Genomic DNA, 21,106 nt, shown 5'->3' with positions numbered 1-21,106 from the left:
TTACACTGCAGTAACAGATTTCTGAGCAGTCAGATATTTACTATCTGGATCTTTACAGAAGAAAAGTTTGTTGAACCTTGGAGTCTACTCTATACCCTGAACTTAATTGTATATGTATGTGTGTGTGTGTGTGTGTGTGTGTGTGTGTGTGTGTGTAATTTTGGTAAATGCTAAATACTTTTATTTAAAGATGGTAATAAAATTTTCTATAGAATGAACATACTTTGGTTTATTTTTGTATAATATGCTCTCAACATCATGGTTGCAATACATCAGTTTTGCCCAAATATAGTGATATCTCGGGTATATAAATACCTGCTTGTGGAAGGGTTAGATCTATTAATAAATAAATTGTTAGCAATAGATCTTCCAACTTTTTTTACCTACTAGAGCTCTGCGATTTCATAAGCTTTTATCCTTACATAGTTCTTTTATCAGTACCATGAATACTTATTTGCTAAAGAGAATAATGCACAGTTTTTACTTGAAAGGAGTTTATAGTTTAGTTTCAGGATACAGAACATGTGCATTTACATAACACAAGAAGAAATTAAATAAACTATTTATGAAATAGTTATGTCAAGATAATTGTTTTGTTACTTTCTTTAATTCTGTTATTGTATACCTCAGCATTTTCCGCAATCTAAAGTAAACCCTGTTATTCCACAAAATTCTTTTTCATTCTTACTCTCTTTCTGTCTCCACTTCCTTTCTGACCAAAAATACAACAAAGTTGTGCTTACTAACATATTTCATAGCAACAGAGTTCTGCTTCTCCTCTACTAACTCTTACTGAAATTATGCTGTGTCCTTGAAGTGTCCCAGTTTGCTGTTTTTTTTCTGCTTTTAGTGCACAGCAAGGAGTGCCAGCACCCACATCCACCCCCAAGGGAGAACTTGAAGCAGGCAGTGGTGCTGGCTGATGTCATGGTTATAGTGCTGGGAGTTAGCAGCTGGAGGAGTTTTTTCCTTCAGACTGAATCTGCATTCAGTACATAGGGCCAGGAAAACATGGCATGAAATAGGAAAAGGAAGTGCACAGATGCCAAGTGTTCTAACATATGGAGATTTTATTTTCTCTGTGGGTGAACCTATGTATATTGACAGTCAAATCCCCTTATATAGGTGCCCGAATCTTTTAAATTTCCTTCTAAAGGATGGAAAGTTGTATCTTTCATTGGGGTCTTCATAATGTTTCAGACATCCCATCCATAGCTTTGTATGTTATATAGATCTAAGAGGTTCCTGAAAATGTGAATTAGGGAAACGTGAATTTCTTGTACCAAGTATGTTATCAGAAATTTTGACTTCATATATTTTGTATCAATGATGAAATTCTTAAGGGATTATTGCTTTCGCATCCATTTGACATTGTTGAAATGCCTGCCATGTCTAACATACAATGCTAGGTTCCATATGTACAGAGACTTATATAATGAAAAACATACTTTGTGAAAGAGGAATAAGTTGTGGAATTGTAAACCTAGACTGAATTTGTTTTTAAGAACAAGTATAGGTTGCTTTTGGATTTATAAAAATGTTTTAAAAATTTAAAGATAATAAAGAATTATCATACAGGCTATTTTTCCTCAAGAATCTTAAAGTCTTTACCTAAGTGTTTTTTAAAATAATTGTACTCATATCTGAGTGGCTCTTTTTTGTCTACTCATCCCCCCCACATTTATATAGTTAAACTTTATTAATTCAAACATCTATCTTTCAAATTTATAATTTTACATTTATACTATTTTAAAAAGAATTTTCTGATCAAATTAATTGTGTTAATAGTGTAAACATAATGTTTTACAAAATGTTGAACCTAGTTAGGAGCATGACCTTTCCAAGCAACAGAATGTTTCTTCAATTTCTTTACATAGTCACTAACGTAGAATCAGAAAAACTATATTTGGTGATTAATTGGAATGTTGCATATAAAAACAACACAAATATGTTTTTTATTTCATCTTCATTTAAAATGATCATAAACTAATTAAAATTTGTTTTATTGATAGATTATATCTAAGAAAATAAAAAGTGAAATACTCTTCAATGGTGTTGGCTAGTCATTTTGGATATGTAAAAGATATTCCTTTAATAAACAGATTCTTCAGAATTTATAACTACTAATGATTAGACTGTAGATTTTTTTTAAGATTTTACTTTTAAGCAATCTCTACACCTAACACGGGCCTCAAACCCACAAGCCCAAGATCAAGAGTCACACCCCACCAAATGAGCCAGACTTTTCTACAGTCTAGAAAATCTAGACTGTAGATTTTCACTTGAATTCTCTTGAGATGGTTTTAATGGTTCTCAAGTAACTTCACAACGGTTTATACTGTATATATATTTATAGTACAGGGTATTTGGAACTTGTTATAATATCACTCTGCCAAAGGAAAAAAAAATACAAGAAGGGGTAATGGTCTCTAAAATGATGGAAGAAAAGTGGGGCACCTGGTGGCTCAGTTGGTTAAGTGTCTAACTCTTGGTTTTGGCTCATGTCATGATCTTGCGGTTCATGAGTTCGAGCCCCTCATTACACTCTGCACTGGCAGTGTGGACCCTGCTTGGTATTCTGTCTCTTTTCCTCTCTAGCTGCCTCTCCCCTGCTCACTCTCTGGCTCTCTCAAACAAATAAACTGTAAGAAAAATTTTTTAAATAATAATAATAAAATGATGGTAGAAAAGTAAAATGATAAGCATATGCAATGTTATAAAGAATAAATACATATTAAAACATATGAAACATAGAAATTAAGTCCAAAAAGTATATTTGACTATACAGTTTTACATTGGAATTGGTTCAACCATCAGAAGAGATCATTGGTGTTGAAGCATCTGTAACCTGGAATAGAACAAGTCTTTATCCTTCTCTTAGGTAAAACGTTTAACCAGAAAAATTCACAATGTTTATTGAACACTGTGCTGAGGAAACCAAGGCAGCCAGAATGCAGAGACTGTTAATGAGTGATACCAAGCATAAACTATTGATTTATTGATCCTATAGAATTTTGAGTTTATACTCTATTTTTGACCATTCCTGAAACTCTGTAAACAGGTATGTGACATAGTTAATGCTGTTGACCATTTTATATTCCAAAGCTGATTTGGTATTCTAAAAACACAGTGCGTCTGACTATTCTATTGAAAGTCTCAAAGGTATTTCTCCATTAGCAGATGAATAGTTAAATTATGGTATATCCAAATGGTGAAATAATATGCAGCTATTAAAAAGCATATTATAGAATTACACTTATTGATATGATAAAATGTTAATGATCTATTACCAACTATAAAGAAGGCTTAAAGGTCATGTAGTATATCACCTTTTCTTTATCACTATACAAACTCAGTTTCCCCCACTCATCACACACAGACACATACACACACACACACACACACACACACATTTGTCAAAGATTATCAAGATATGTCCTTTATTTCTGGATAGTAGAATTATGAGTGTTTTCTTTGTTTATTTCTGCATATTTTTATTTAAAAAATTTTTTTAATATTTATTTATTTTTGAGAGAGACAGACAGAGAGTGAGCGGGGAAGGGGCAAAGGGAGACAGACAGAAACTAAAGCAGGCTCCAGGCTCTGAGCTGTCCACACAGAGCCCAACATGGGAGTTGAACTCACAGACTGCAAGATCATGACCTGAGCTGAAGTCAGATGCTTAACTGACTGAGCCACCCAGGTGCCCCTATTTCTTCATTTTTAAAGTTTGCATTGAAAAAGTATTTCATTTGTGATTAGAAGATATTACTAGTTAATTTTGTACATAGATAAAAGTATAGATGTTTTATTCTTTTAGTTATTCAATATATAAGATTATTCTCCATTAATATTGAATATATAGTTCTTACATGATGAAAAGAAAAACATAATATATGCTAAGGATAGGCAAATCTTAAAAAAAAAGACTTTTCTTCATCACTTTTCATAGAGAAACTATCAACAGGCATTTGAACAGAAAAAAATTGTTGGGATGTTTTCTCAGATACTAAAAATAAATTTTACATTTCCTGTATAACAAGGTATCTATATTTTAAAATGCACTTTGTGTTCTATTTTCAGGATAAATGCCATTTAGCATGGCTTTTCCCAATAGTTTTGTCTTGGTAAAATTTTCCATATACAAAATCCTACTTTTGTTTAATGATATCAGTGTAAGAACATAAGAAAGACCTCAGCTGCATAAGGCAAAGTATGTTCTACCCTGAGTAAATAATAGTAGTCTTCTAGCTGCAATTGTAAGGATGACCATAGTAAATCTTTAGCTATAAAAATTAAATGTTGTACCTGTCTAATATAAATACTTAATAAAGTATAGTTTTTTTGGCCAGTTCAAAATATTCCTTTCTGTCATTGAGATCTTATTTCTTTGTTGTTATGATAATTACACTATTAATGTATTTAAATTATTATTTGAAATCCATTGAAACACATTTAAAAACCTATTTTCCTTATAACTTTGAATTATGAGTGTATCCTGAGATATATACCCTTTCCAATTCCTACCTTTGTAAGACACAGGAAATTAACAAATTCAAAATGTCTGGAACAAAATAAACTTCATTCTCCTTCCCAAACCAAGAAAACTTTACATAGCAAATGCTGTGCAGTCTTACTCAATTTAAGTTACAGGTATATAGAGCTTTTTGGTATAATAATTACTTCTTTTGCCAAAACATCTTATTATCTTATAACATTTTTATCACAGATACTCCCTTTTTAGACATAAACCAATACAAAAAGTGCATTGCCATGTATTTGATTGGAAACTTCTTTGGACTATATGACATCTCTCAGAAATATTCAGGGGCACCTGGGTGGCTCAGTCACTTAAGCACCCGACTCTTTTTTATTTTTTTTATTTTTTTTAATGTTTATTTGTTTGGTAAGAGACAGACAGCATGAGCAGGGGAGGGGCAGAGAGAGGGAGACACAGAATCTGAAGCAGGCTCCAGGCTCTGAGCTGTCAGCACAGAGCCCGACATGGGGCTCGAACTCATGAACCATGAGATCACGACATGAGCCAAAGTTGGACACCCAACTGACTGAGCTGCCCAGGCGCCCCTAAGCACCCGACTCTTGATTTTGGCTCAGGTCACAATCTCAGGATTGGTGAAATCGAGCCTGGCGTCAGGCTCTGCACTGACAGCTTGCAGCCTGCTGGGGTTTCTCTCTCTCTCCCTCTCTCTCTGCCCCTCCCCTGTTCTCTCTCTCTCTCAAAAGAAATAAACATTAAAAAAGATTCAGTCATTCAACAGATACTCATTGAGGTTTAGTATGTGCCAGACACCATTCTACTTGTGGGCAAACATCAACAAACTAATGAGAATCCCTCTTATTGTGGAGTTGGCATCCTAATGCAGTGCTGCCCGATGGAACTTTTTAAAACTGTATTAATTTTAATTTAACTGGCTGCATGTGGCAAAGGGCTGTATATTGGATAGTGTATTTGCAGTGGTTAATACATAGAAAAAAGAGGGCACCTACATATCTCCGACTGATTTTGGCTCAAGTTGTGGGATCAAGCCCCACACTGAGCATGGAGATTCTCTATGTCTCTTGAGATTCTCTCTGTCTCTCTCTCTCTGCCCCTCTCCCCTGCTTGCATGCACTCTCTCTATTTTTTTTCATTTATTTATTTATTTTGAGAGACAGAGTGAGCAGGGGAGGGCCAGGGAGAGAGAGACAGAATCCTTAGCAGGCTCTGCACTGCCAGGGTGGAGCCTGAGATGGGGCTCAAAGCCACAAACCATGAGATCATGACCTGAGCCGAAGTCAGATGCTTAACCAACTGAGGCACCCAGGTGCCCCATGAATTGTGCTTTGAAGACGAATATCTTTCTATACTGAATAACATTTCTGTATTTTGATATCTTTTCTACTGATAGTGCCTTTTTCCAGGGGAAAAAAAAAATGACTGTGGTGTTGTTGAAAGGACCTCAGTTGTATCAATCATCTTAGGTCCAAATGCCACCAATGCCCAGAAACACATGACTTCAAGCGAGTCATTTAACCTTTATGGGTCTTGATTTTCTTAGCAGTAAAATGAGAATAGACTCAAGTATTTTTAAAATCCCTTTGAACTTTCTTAATTATATGATTTTACTTCATTTCATATAATTGAGGGGGCCTATTAAAAATGTTGTAGCTCAAAATTATTAACTAAATTATATCATAAAAGCCTTGATAAATTCACCGTTTTTAAAATCATCAGTGAGCATCTAGTCTCTATGAGTAGACAGTATATGTAATGATATTCAAGGAAATATGTACCAGAATCTTAAGTTCCTTGTGGGGTTTACCACTGGAATCATGTAATGAATCCTTTGTAAACTAATTTTTTTATGAAGCAAGAAATTCTTCCATTTAATTGTTTCTATTTAAGTGAAATTTCGTATTATTTCATTTATTTTAAATCCTAGGAGTTAAGGCCTATATTTAGAACTTCTGGAGTATGTTGACCTGATTTGAAGCCTTGGCTCTGCTACTTAACAGTAGTATAGCCATCAACAAATTAACAAATTATTTACGCATAGTGGTGCTCCCTTATCTATAAAGGATATCTTCCAAGATCCCCAGTAGATGCGTGAGAACCACGGATAGTACCTAATTGTTTATATACTATGATTTCTTCCTATGCAAACATACCTATGATAAAGTTTAATTTATAAATTAGGTAGAGTTGTATAACAACAACAATAATAAAATGTAACAAGTATAAAAATGGTAAAAGTTTTATGCATGTGGTACACTCTCAAAATATCTTATTGTACTGTACTCACTTTTTTTATGATGATGTGAGATGATCACATGCCTACATGATGAGATGATGTGAGGTGAATGACGTGGTCACTGTGGCATAGCTTTTACGCTGCTCTTCTGTTTCAGGACCAAGGTAGACCATGGTAACTAAAACTACAGAAAGTGAAACCATAGATAAGGGAAGACTCCTGTATTAAATCTGTTTCTTCTCATCAGGAAGGATTAATAATAATAACTTCATGAGATGTTGTAAGCATTGAGTTAAATAATAAATATAAAGAACTAGAAGTGTATATTATTATTGATACTGTTTGTTATTACTAAGCATCCTTATCATTAGTGTTATTTTCTCTATCAGAGTGAAGATCTTTTATAGAACAAAGACTGTGTGCCAAAATTTGTGACTAGTTAAACAAGTCCTAATAGAATGTAATTAGCATGGTAGAAAATATGAAAATAATATCAACCCCAAAATGTATAAATTTATTTTTCCTGATATTAAAGTTTTAAGAAATGTAACAATTACGGTCTTGTTTATACCCAAAACCATCATCTGGTAATCCCAGGACTGATAAAAATCTTTTAAAAGTTAGAAATCTGACTTAACAAAAGACAAACACTGATGACTAAAGAGTTAAATTTAGGAAAAGGACACTCATTTTGAAAGACAACTTGATATTGATCGAGATTATCTGTATTTTTAAGTGATGAATAGAAACTAAAAGACTTGTCAACTATTCTGATATTCTAAGATAAACAACAAAAAGTAAAATTTTGAAGAAAATGGTTTCCAGGGCTAAAACATGATGCCTGTAATGAGATTTAGAAATTCAGAAATCGAAGTCCAGAGTATAACCATTTGGGGACCTAAAAGAAAGCAAGAATTCCAGACTCACAATTGAAGATAATGCTAATTAGTCACATATTTTCAGTGTTCCAAATTCATTTTTTACATAACTTTTGACAGTGTTGACTACTTCTGCCTTTTTAAAACTTACCTTGTGCATTCTGGAATTTTGGTCTTAGTCCACTTTCTAATTTCATACCTATTCCGTTTCAGTTTTCTTTCCTACCTCTCCTTGGTATTTTTTTTTTAATTTTTTTAAATGTTTATTTTTGAGAGAAAGACAGGGAGAGACAGAGAGACAGAGTGTGAATGGGGGAGGGGCAGAGAGAGAGGGAGACACAGAATCCGAAGCAGGTTCCAGGCCCTGAGCTGTCAGCACAGAGCCCAATGCGGGGCTTGAACTTATCAGCCATGAGATCATGACCTGAGTTGAAGTGGGATGCTTAACCAATTGAGCCATCCAGGCCTCCCTCTCCTTAGTATTTTTAAAGAATTATATTGTTGATATTTTTTCTTCTCTTTGAAATCAGTTTCATTCTTAGGATTTTATCACTGATGATTCCTAAAATTGCCCAATCTAAACTTTATTTCTTTTAGTCCTTCAGTAAATACTTCTCTGAACCAGAAGGCACAGATAGGTTCTACACTTCCTCAGAGTTTACAGTCTTTTGGAGATACAGAAAGAAAAATGAGCCGTGATTGTATTTAAGTTCTATGAAAGTAGAGTATAAAATCCTATAAAGGCACATAAGGGGTGCCTGGATGGCTCAGTTAGTTAAATGTCCAATTCTTGATTTCAGCTCAGGTCATGATCTCATGGTTTGTGGGTTTGAAACCCACATCAGGCTTTGAGCTGCCAGAGCGGAGCCTACTTGGAATTCTCTGTCTCCCTGTCTCTCTCTGTCCCTGTCTCTCACTCTCTCAAAAATAAATAAACATTAAAAAAAAATTTTTTTATGCATATAACAAGCCCTTACCTCCCCTGTATGCTAAGACATTCAGGGAGGAAGGAAGGAGTGGCCCAGAGGTGACAAAAAAAAAATGGTTGTTATAGTTGGGAGATCTGTTATACTGAGCAAATAAATACTTTGAGCAAAAAAAAAAAAAGATATTGAAGACAATGAAAGCCTGGTTTCCCACTGTTAGAGAAAACATTTGAACATAAAAACGAAGAAGATTAAATATAATCCTGAGGTTTTACATTGGAATTGGAGCTGTTGACTTGGTGTTGGAGAATATGAATTTATGGTATGTGTGTGCCACATACACACAGATATGGAGTTAGAGATGTATATATGTGTGCATATAAATGTGTGTACATACACACATAGATTTTTGAGTGCAGCATCTACTGGCAGAGCCAAAAGGCAATGTATCAAAGTTACAACGAGCACTCTGAGATCTCAGATCTTGATGTCTACATGTTGTCCTCCACTAGAAGGAATCAGGGCCCTGGGCCCTTTGAAGTAAGGTCTGATTTCAGAGCTAGGCTAGAAAAAATATGAGATGAACTTGAACCATCTTGTGCCAGGAAGAAAATGCTCAAAATATGATAAGGTTGTGTCAAAAGATCACCAGAGCCATCTTGAATATTTGAACACTGGGCAAATCTTGAATATTAAAATAAGTGATGATAGTAATAGATTACAACCATTGAGTAAAATAGGAAGAAAAAGAAAAGAAAGAGAAAGAAAGAAAGAGCTGTTCCTTACAGTATATACCAATTAAACAGCATAGAAAGAATGATAGACATGGAATATCTCCATTTGGCAACTATCCTAGTACTTAGGAGTTGTCAGTGGATGCTGGTGGGTTGATAAACTATTGATGATGAATGGGATGCTGACAATCTTGGAATAGCTCTAACACTAAAATTAATCAATTACAAAGAGTAAAAGTAATGACCTTATGGTGTACAAACCTGGGAGACAATGACAAGATTAGATGAGAAAGGTTAACATCCCAGTAATGGGATGAGTAAGCATGATGTGCCTCTGATGAGTTTCACTGAGAAGAGCACAGCATCATTGCTGCAGTATTCCTTTTAAGAAAATGGGACCAAAGTCTGGAGCATGAAGAGGCATCAGAAGATCATCCCATAGAATTTAAGATCCATTCTCTAGAACTGTTAACATGACAGAGACTAAGGAATAATTCTTGCTTGGGAGAGGGTGAAGAAATATGACAGTTAAATGCAACATGTGGTCCATGAGATCCTGGCCACAGAAAGTAAAAAGGAACATTGCTGAGACAAATGGCAAAATTTGATTGAGATCTGTGGCTTGGATGGTAGTGTTATATCAATGTGGATTTCCTGTCTTGCAAAGTTGTGTTATGGTTATGTACAGGAATATCCTTGTTTAGAGAACTATGCTCAGCAGTACTTAGAGGTGATGAGGCATAATGTCTGTAGCTTGCTCTCACACAGTTCTGAAAAAGAGTGAGGATAACAAGTGTATAGAGAGAAAGAGAAAGGGTGATGGGGCAGATGTGGGGAAATGTTAACAGTTGGGCAATTGGTGTCAGAATATATGGGAATCATTTGTACTGTTTCTGTAAATTTGAAAATTAAAAAAATACATATATGTTATCTTAAAGCAAATGGAGAACTTATACCAGAATGGGGTTAAATGGAAGAATTTTGTTAGGAAGTGATCCCTAAACTGAGATCTGAAATATGTCAGCAAGGGGCACCCTTTATTGAGCTTCTTGAGAAGAGAGATTGTTTCGTTTTAGTTTAATTTTGTTTGGTTTTTAATGGTTGGCATTTAGGTATTATTGATTAAATGCATGAATTGAAAAAAACTGAAGGAAGTTTTCTATGGCTGAAAGTTAACAAGTGTGGTAGCAAGAAATTAGGCTAGTAAGGTAAGCAGAGAACAGGGCATATAGTAGCATATATATTCGGTACGCTTGTAAGAAAATAAAATTGAAAGAATTTCAAAAATGGCTTAAGAAATGGCAGCTCTCTACTGTATCCCAAGTGATAACAATTAAGAAAACAGTTCTGATCAGATATTTATTTTTTTTGATGTTGAATTTCTTTTGAAATTTTTAACTAATTAGACAAGATTTATTCTGCTGTAGGTTAAGTTAGTGGACCTTTATAGGAATTCTTGCCAATTATCAGGCTTACGTGTACATATGAATGAATACACGTATACTTCATAGGATCAGAAAATTTGAATCATGTACGGTTTGGCCCAGCTCTAAGTGCTGCTCAGACAGCTGTTAGAAACTTTTGATTCAGGATATATCCAGTAGCACACCTTTCATAAAATAAACCCTGTCAATCTCTCCACCTTTTTCAGTTCTAGTTTTCTTTTTTCCATTCGGCCAAATTGTTTGAACTTAACTATAGAGTATTATTTTTCTAAATAGTTTCTTAGGGAAAATGTACCCCCCCAAAAATTCATTGGCCCCTTGGTATTTTAGTCCTGCTGCTATTATAATTTCAAATGAGTAAAATAATCTGTAGAATGTAGAGAGATTACATTCAAGAAGCGAAATCAGTTATTTTCGTACCGTTAGTAAATTAATTTGGGGGAAAGGCATAATACTTCTCAGGAAGAAATAGGGCAATTTTTGCCTAGATATTTGTTCCCAAGAAGTACTTACTTTATTTACCACAAAATTGGGCAAGGTAGAATCTTTTTAGAACTAAAAACTTATATAGGGATATAGGGCTATAAAATTTATAAATTAATGTGAAATATAAGAAATCTTGCAAAATACTCAAATGTATTCTGTAATTATAGGAATTTAAAAAGAGAATTGTTAAAGTGTGTATTTTATAATTATTTACAACATTTCTTTTTGTTTTCTTTTACAAAATATGCTAGGCACTTGGTGGTGTCCCAGGAAGTCAGCCATTACTTCCAAGTGGAATGGACCCAACTCGACAACAAGGTGATTACTTTAAAGTAAAAAAGTGAAACTGACATGCAGAATCTCAGAGGAAATCCTTTATTTTTTAAGGACAATCTTATTTGTATATATGTTTTATAATTATCCCAGTTGCATTTTTGCAGGTAACATGGCCAAATGACTTGTATTTTCAGCTTACTCTCACAATTATGCATGATAGTGAGGGTAGTAATAATAAAAGAAATAGTAATTAAATATCCAAAATCCATATTTTAACTAATAACTTCTAAAACCTTTTATATAACTTCTAACAAATGGAAATTTAAATGATTACATCACATATAATATCTTCTGCCTTTTTCAGATAGGTTAGTCCATCTGAAAGATGAGCAGGAGGAAAGAAAATGCTAAGCAACAGTAGCTTGATTATTTTAACAAATCAATAATTCGGTCCTTCCAACAGAGATGTTTAGGTACCACAGATAGGTATGGCTCTAATACACTGTTCCAAGGTAAAAGGAGCAAATCATATGAGAGATGTATTTCAGTACAGACTAGGAAGAAGAATTTAATCTCAGTGAATGGAGAGTGTAGGCAAGTAGCAGTAAGAGGCAAAAAAGTAGCCATGGAAGCCAAGATGAGATGATGTCAATAACCCAGTCCCTTACTAAGTAAGATTTAATGTCAAGCAGAGAGGAGGCTACTGGCTCCTGGTTTAGCACTCATGCTCATTACTTTGCTAGTATCTTCATACCTTTTTTTTTTTTTTTTTTAAAGGACATCCAAATATGGGTGGGCCAATGCAGAGAATGACTCCTCCAAGAGGAATGGTGCCCTTAGGACCACAGGTAAATAATCAGCACAAAAAACTAGATGCTGAGTTTTCTGCCTTCATCTTCTATAAATAAACTATATCATTTGCTGGCTTTTATTATATGCATTAAAGGCTTGATATAACATAATTATTAGGTTCTTGAGGAACAGAATATCTGTGACATGTCCAAAATGATGTGACAACAAACCATATTTTAAGAGTGCTATCACATATGCCTTTAGTACATTTGAAAAAATATGTAGAAATACAATAAAGTAATTATTATAAAAAATAACTATTAATTACCTTTTTGTTAACTATGCTGAGGAAATATAAAAATATTGTAATAATTATTATAAAAGATAAGCATATAAGTTAAAATGCAATTGAGCTAAGCTATTAAATAGAATAAGCAGCATAAAATATATTTCTAGAAGTCTTGTAAAGAATGCCATTGGCAATTTATTATATTCATATTCATAGAATATGAACATAATAGCTATTTAGAAATAAACATTAAAATGGGTGTTAGTGAACAAGCGTAATCCTAATCCTATCAGTGTATATCAGATGTTAGCCTTCTTCTCTATCAAAATTTCCCAGAAGTACACAATATGAGTTTGAATCTGTCCTACCTGTTGGTGACATATATTTTTTTTAAATATGGTGTTATAGAATAGCAGTTATTTTTGGTAAAACATCCTTTTGTCTCTCTTGGGAAAACTGCATGAAGTAGAAATTAATGTTATAATGTTATGTTTCAAGTAAGCTAGCCCTAAATCCAGAATTTTAAATTTCTATCTGATGGGTCAGAGGTTAGTATGTCATAATACTGGCTAAAAGAGTGAATTAATTTATTTTCTTTATTCTTTCCAAGAATAGCTTTATAAGTGACAGTTTTAGGAACTTGTTTTATGTATCTACTTTTTAAAAATTAATATTTTGTTGTGTGCCCAAAGGAGTCAGAAAATCAAGAACCTAACACTGAGATAATATGAGTTAGACCTAGGAGTTTCCAACCAACATTATAATTATATAGGTACACACACACACACACACACACACACACAAACACACACACACACTCATATATATATATATATATATATATATATATATATATACATACAATTATATGTGTATGTATATACACACATATACATAAATTATATATATATACACACAGTTTTATATATATATACATGTATATAGATACATAATTATATATATATATATAAGTGTATTGAAACACAAAGACCATATAACCAAAATTTTCAAAGATACTATATTTCATTAAAAAAATAAAACCTAATATGTAAATATTTGACACCCTCAGAGTCAGAAAGAAATGATTCATTTAGTCTCATTTATTTCCTAGTATTTTCTTAAGATCTTATAAAACTGATTTAGATATTTAAATCATTTTCCCCTACGTCTATTCATGTTAGGGTTGATGATGTATGTGATCAACCATCAGAAGCTATTGATATCAATTAGAATTCATAAGATCTACAGGATATTTCATTGACTCAATATATATTTTAGTTTTTAATGAACTAAGCCAGTTTGACTATACGGAACTTGAAGGATTTTCCCCCCAAAATTTCATAATAGATACATTTTTTTTAATGTCTATTTATTTTTGAGAGAGAGACAGAGATAGAGAACAAGTAGGGGAGGGACAGAGAGAAGGAGACACAGAATCCGAAGCAGTTTCCAGGCTCTCACTGTCAGCACAGAACCTGACAAGGGGCTCAAACTCATGAAGCATGAGATCATGACCTAAGCTGAAGTCGGACACTAAACCAACTGAGCCACCCAGGCGCCCCTAGATACATTTTAAATATACATAAAAATGTGGTGCCTGTAATTTAGTTACCGTTCTTCATTCAATTCACTGATTTTTAAACTAGCGGCTCTTTAAACTTTTGTCCTTCCAAACCAATATTTTCAATACTTCTAAAAACTAGAGTCTGATTTAAGGGTCAGTTTTGCAGTGTTTGAAAGATAAAACAATGGTTACTTAAGTTATATGCGCACTTAGATCTCATTTGGAAATGCAGAAATAGAAAGCATACTGGTCTTTATGTTTTATAAATACCTAGCTGTTTATGTGTTTTGTGTTATAAGTAAATTATAATAAAAAAGTAAATGAGTAGATTTCTGGTATGTAATCTCTTATTGATGAGTTTTAATACCCAAGTTTATCATATAAGTGTGAATTCTTTCTTTGTATTTTCAAAATCAGAGTAGTTTATTTCTGCCATTTGGATTAATATCCTTGCTATTTATATCTTCATAGTTTGAGGTAGATAAAATGTTTTGCTTTGAATTTACTTCAGAAACAAGAACTACCTACATTAACGTCTTTAAATCACAGTATACAGAGTGTCAATGGTTAAAGGAAATTATTTATACATGCCATTACTTGAATGAAAAGGAATCCTATTAATATGAGTGGCAGAATAGGTAAAATGTGAGGTAACATAATTTGGAATGAAGGATTCTTTTGAGATATTTATCTATAACACCTGACATATGAAACTTAGGCATTATAAACTATGAGGTTTGTAAAAGTTATCTGTGTTTCTTGGAAGATAATGAGAAAAACAATTCTCATAGCAGGTATTTAACCCTACAGATGCTACCCAAGAACAGAATGCATCTGCTTTTTTCTAGTTGAATTATGGAAATAGTCTCTGTAATATTGTTTCTAGTCTTTTACACAAACATAAAATACATCTCTTTTTTTTTATTGTAGATCTCATTTCCATAATATTTTGAGCTTAAGACAAGTATAATGGAGAAGGACAGTAGTTATCTGTTAGAACAATTGAATTCCTAAAACAAAGAAATATATATAATCTAAGGATTCTTAGATAAGGCTGATTTAGGCAGATCAAACCTACATTATAGTAAACATGTGCTTAATGTTTATCACATGAATGAAGAAATAACATCAGCTCTAAATCTTGACATATTTTTCCCACCTCTTTACCTATTTTATTTTTTTATTTTTTTTTATTTTTTTAGTGTTTTATTTTTATTTCTGAGATAGAGGGAGAGACAGAGCATGAACAGGGGAGGAGCAGAGAGACAGGGAGACAGAATCAGAAGCAGGATCCAGGCTCCGAGCTGTCAGCACACACCCCGAAGCAGGGCTTGAACTCACAAGCCGTGAGATCATGACCTGTGCCGAAGTCAGATGCTTAACCGACTGAGTCACCCAGGCGCCCCCCCACCCCGCCCCACCTTTATCTATTTTAAATTTAAGTTCAGGGATAATATATACAGTTATCTATTTAATCAAGAAAAATATCTTAATACCATATCTGAAGACATTTTTCTACTTGCTTTTGTAATAAGATATACTTAGCTTGTCTGTGTTCTTATGCTCACCAGGTTCCATATGACTAACAGAAAAATTTGCCAAGACTATATAGTTAGTTCTAGTTCCTCCAGAAATCTGAAGGATAAATGAGTTGTATACAGGTAGGAACATACCATGATTTCCAAATCAAATACCTGGCTGGAGTGGAGAAATAGTGAGATGGGAATACATAGTAAGTTGTCATGTAAAGAGAGTTAACTTTTTCTTTATTTTCAAATTTAAGATAGGAGGTAGAATTCAGTTCAGTAAAGGGAAGAACTTTCTAGAAAGTAAACTACCCAATCATGGAGAAACTCTTTATAAACTTTCCAAGCAGAATCTGAACAGCCATTTTGTCAGGAACATTGCATTGGGAAAGAGATTAAACCAGATGGAATTGTATAGCTGCCATCCGCTTTAAAATTCAGTGATTCTAAATTAGCTCTTACCATTCTGCCTTTGTTGATACCACTTGAAAAGCCAGTTGTTATTCTTTCTTATCTTCCTGTTTTCTTTTGCTTCAGATTATTCACAAAATGAAAATATTTTGTAAATCTATCGAATTATGTATTGGATAATTTCTTACTCATTTCCTGTGATACTTGAGCACTGGATATACCAAGATGAATAAAACAGATTCTACCTTCAAGGTACTTATTTTTTACTAGGAGACACAAATACATAAAGAAAAACTATCATATAGTAGAAAAAAAATCTAGAAAAGAAATATGCATACTCTGTCAGGGAATCATTACACAAACAAGCATATAATTCTGTTACAGTTGAGGGCTCAAGAGAAGCTGGTGAGAAGAGGGCTCATTTAAGTTGGTCCCTTATTAATGGCGACAAGTAAGAGCAGCTACAGTGTTTGAGCATGTGGTGTCATGCTTTTAATGCACCGAGCACTATGATAGCTGTTTTAGATGATTTTGTTTTGTCTTCCAACAAGCTTTTAGAAGACATGATAAGGAAATTAAGGCTGAGTGGACAATTGGGACAAGTATTGGCCCATGATCACACATATAGAAAGAGGGGCAGAGGAAATGGGGCAGTGGCAACAGACGTTCAAACCAATATCTTTCTATATCCAGAGTGATAAAGAAAACTAATGTTTCCCTTGATAAAATGAAATAGATCTTCTAAGACCAAAAATGAAGGGATACTTTTCTTTTGAAGCATTTCTATTATACTTTACCATCCAGATTTTATTTCCAATGGCTAACTTTCTTCTCAGACTTCTTGCTAATATTGCTGGTGCCACTGCCATGCTTGGTCCAGAGGTTAAGGGAAATGACTATCCTTTTAACTAATGACTCAAGTATGGATAGAAACCTTTCTGTCCCATAGCACATACAATTGGGATGTTTAAGTAAGATTTCTTGAAATTAAAAGGTAATAAACAATGAGAAGAACATGTAACTAGGTCATTTATACACTGTGGTTTACTCTCTGGAGTTAACAGTCTCATTGAGTATTTCCTTGTCATCTTAGTACCTACTACACAAAAGGCCATGCTAGGAGTTACCATGAGTGTAAAAGTGTATTGCGTGTTTCTGAACTATAAGAAATCCAGTAGGCTGGAGGGTATAGTTGGGAGTAGGGGAAGAAGGTGAAGATAATAGGAAATGAATACAGGAAATACAGGCTAGGGCTGATCTGCAAATACCATGATAGAGCCATGCTAAGGAATAAACATTTGATAGGCAGTGTGGGTCATCATGGCTCTTAAGTGACATAAGTAGGAATGAGTTTTAATTTTTTTTAGTGTTTATTTATTTTTGAGAGAAAGAGCGCATGCATGTGAGCAGGTGGGAGGTGGGGGGGCGGGTTGGGCAGAGAGAGGGAGACACAGAATCTGAAGCAGGCTCCAGACTCTGAGCTGTCAGTACAGAGCCCGACGCGGGGCTTGAACTCACAGACCACGAGATCATGACCTGAGCTGAAGTTGGACGCTTAACTGACTGAACCACCCAGGCACCCTTAGAAGCATAGTTCTGGAGGCAGCATGAAGAATAAATTGGGAGAGGGGAAAGGCTAAGTCAGAGAGACCAATGAAGACAGTACATTAGTCTCAGTAAATGACAAAGATTAGTGATATGAAGGAAAGCACTATTTCAAGAACTATTTCACAGGTGGAATCAATACACTTTGGTAACTGACTGGATTCGGGAATTGAAATAAAAGGAAGAGACATCATTGAGCTCCCAGAGGTTCTTAGCCTAGACTGTTGTACAGCAGGTTATGCCACAGAACTGACTGAAGAAACAGTGGGAAGAATGCAGTTGTAAGAAGAGAACATTGAGTTTACTTTTAGATATGTTGAACATGAAGTGGTATCCAGTTAGAAACAGTCCAAATGAAGTTCAATATAGGAGTTTTCAGGAGTTCAGGAGAGATATCATGACAAAATTTAACACATTTGGGATTCCTAAATCATTGTTGAACTAATGGTACCAGATAAAATTACCTATAAGTGTGTATTTATTTAAAGGAATGCTACGGCTAGAACTTGGAGAAAAGCAACTTTTAAAGAGTGCAAAATAAAAGGAGCCAGCAAAGGAAATTGAAAAAGAGTAGTCAGAAAGGTTGTAGATAAAGTGCTGTGAGAAAGCCAAGCATGAAAGCAGTTAATAGTGTCAAAATATATTAACGTAAGAATGTTAAAATAAATCTTTTGGCCCTAATGGAAACTAAAGTAAGCTAATATGATATGCATGTTAAAACATTAAAATGTTTTTCTCCTTTGAATATTCATAAGAAAAATTGACAGAAGCCTATTGAGTGATATGATTCATGTATACATACTTTAGTTTTCATGTATTGTTGTACATGTTTGTATTAGTGCATTTCTCTATAGGATGTATTATTTTGTAAGCAGAAATAGTTTGCATTCAACTTTCTTGTTGGGTTCACCAGTCTGTTTTTTTTCCTTCAGATTTTATGGAATTGTTCTGGGTCTGACAATTTCAAACATGTTAACTAAGTCTTTTCTTTAAAAGTAGAGTTTTGGATTTATAAAATGTTTTATTTGTAAACATTCACTGTTATACAGATATTAGGACCTTAATAAAGATATGTTGAATATTATAATTGCAGTTGTACCTTAATCATTTAACATGCCCCAATGATCTTACATAGTCATGTAGTTTTTAGAAGACACAGAGCAAAGTAATTGTTAAAATAGAAGCATTAGTACAAGAGTGGACCCTTCAGAGAAAGAATTGCACAGGCCTTATCCAATCAGGAGTTATGTAGGGAAATCATTAACCTGCTCTCCTTTCTTTCCCCCCTCCTCTTTGGTTTTGTTTTTTTGTTTTGTGGTAGTCTGACCCTTGGTTATCATTACAGAACTATGGAGGTGCAATGAGACCCCCACTGAATGCTTTAGGTGGCCCTGGAATGCCCGGAATGAACATGTAAGCAAAATGCCATATTATCCTGTTTAGTATTCTGTTTTCTGTCTTCTGAAGTCACACTAATTTGTAACACACTTTCAGCTCCTCAATTTCTGTGTAGTATAAAATGGAACTGGTGTAAATGAACTAAACATGAGCAATAGTGTCTGCCTCGTTTTCACAACATACTCCCATTTTCTTCCTTCCCTTGCAACCTTTAATTTTTTTTTCCATTTTCAAATGCCAAATGCCAACTTTTAGCCTGGTTTTCATGGTTCATTTATTTAATTAAAAATGAGTCTTTTATGTATAAACACAGCCTCCAGATAGTCTATACAAAACTGTAAAGAGATGCGGACACGAGGACCAGGACTTCACTCCACAGAAACAGACAATTGATACTAACTTCATTTTAACAGATACTAAATGATTCCTAAAAGATCTTAATTCTTATATATGAGTCTTTACTTTTGCTTTGTTGGGATCACTCTTAACCCAGGAAGCATTCTTTCTGGTAATATTTTCTATATTAAAAAACTTTCCATACTATAGGGTCATTTTTTTTATTTTCTTTTTAACTTTATTTATTTTTGAGAGAGATACAGAGAGAGAGAGAGCAGGCAAGGGGCAGAGAGAGAGGAGAGAGAATCCCAAGTAGGCTTTGCACCATCAGCGCAGAGCCCAACTCAGAGCTCAATCCCACGAACCATGAGACCATGATGTGAACCAACATCAAGAGTCAGACACTTAACCAACTGAGCTACCCAGGAGCCCTGATAGGGTGAATTTTTGTTTGAAAATTAAGATGTGCAGATAAAGAGTAAACTGACAGTATTTTGGTTTGTTTTTTACTGAAAAGTCCTTTCAAGCCCAAAGAGCATGGTTGTTTCTATTACACTAACGCCATCTATTAAGGAATTTTAACTTATTTTTCAATATCTAACTTGCCCTCAAAGTTCCATATACACCAGGTGTTTGTGACTTTCATTAATTCACTAAAGGGTCAATTCTATGATGTGGCCTAAAGAAAGCTTACCAGAAATAATGAAACCTTTCCATATAGGGTTGTGGGTAGTTTCCTCTATTTTCCCGTTAGTCCTTTGGTTACTTACATATCAAATTAGACAGCTCTGCCATCATTTAATGGCATTGAAGATATAATGAGACAAGTTCCTTTGATATAGATAGGGATTTTTTAAGTTTCTGAAACCATTTTCATGGAAAGCAATTTTGCCTAAAATAGAAAATAGGTTAATAAGTGGCTACCAGCCAGACTCAAAACTAACAGAACAAGGGGAAAAAAGTAGGTCAAATTTTCCTATCACGTCTTTTTACTTTTAAAGTAAAAATGGGTAGACATGAAGTCTGACTTTTCTTAAATCTCTCAAAGGCTTAGCCTTTATTAATGGTTGTTACAAAAAGGAGTGATATTTTATGCTTAAATCAAAAGCTGCAACTCTTACCAATAGGATTTAGATGTATATAAAATTTACCTACCTGAGATTCTGACTTTAAAATGCAATAGCTTTTAGAAAATATAATTTTAAATACTATGTATAGATGTAAGGAGTATACATTTTGAATATTATGATCAGTTAAAAATTAGCATTAAATGGTAAGATTGTACCTAATGTCATTTTGTGTACTACACTTCATTATAATTAGCCATGTGGTCAACTTTAGATCAACCTGTTTTTGTTAATATAAAGAAAAAAGTTATTTTTATGTGACCATTAAGAAACGCAGCTGCTTAAAACTGTCTGGTTCTTTTCTCACATACACTCAAATAAACACATATGGGTACATTAAATTCCCTAGACTATGGACACTAAAAATATGGTTGGAATTTTTAATATTATTTTTGCTGACATTTGCATTTGGGTTTCTCACTTAAATACACTCAGATCATTTAAAATATTTTTATTACCCAATATTGTATTATTCGTATAATTTCTGTTTTTTAAAGTAACTGAGCCTTAACAGACTCAGATTTCCATTATTTCTTACTATTGATTTATTTGTGGTCTTAT

General features: G+C 33.9%; 1 protein-coding gene across 3 annotated transcripts in view; it reads left to right on the top strand.

Annotated features, from left to right (window-relative positions):
- The window catches only part of SSBP2 (single stranded DNA binding protein 2), a 312,057-nt gene that overhangs the window by 243,086 nt on the left and 47,865 nt on the right, over positions 1-21,106 (top strand). For 2 of the 3 annotated variants that reach the window (XM_047088601.1, XM_047088621.1), the window contains exons 7-9: positions 11,473-11,539; positions 12,275-12,345; positions 19,006-19,097. In XM_047088601.1, the coding sequence (XP_046944557.1) occupies positions 11,473-11,539; positions 12,275-12,345; positions 19,006-19,097 (230 nt within the window). The remainder of the gene's footprint in view (positions 1-11,472; positions 11,540-12,274; positions 12,346-19,005; positions 19,098-21,106) is intronic. The other variant, XM_047088611.1, reaches the window with a different exon arrangement.

Source organism: Lynx rufus, unplaced genomic scaffold (assembly GCF_022079265.1).
Source record: "Lynx rufus isolate CCGP_SWC_20201006 ecotype Redwood Valley unplaced genomic scaffold, mLynRuf1.p SCAF_1, whole genome shotgun sequence".
NCBI classification, from domain to species: Eukaryota; Metazoa; Chordata; class Mammalia; order Carnivora; family Felidae; genus Lynx; species Lynx rufus.
Note: the sequence above shows the minus strand (reverse complement) of the source record. Positions and strands in the feature narration are given on the sequence as shown.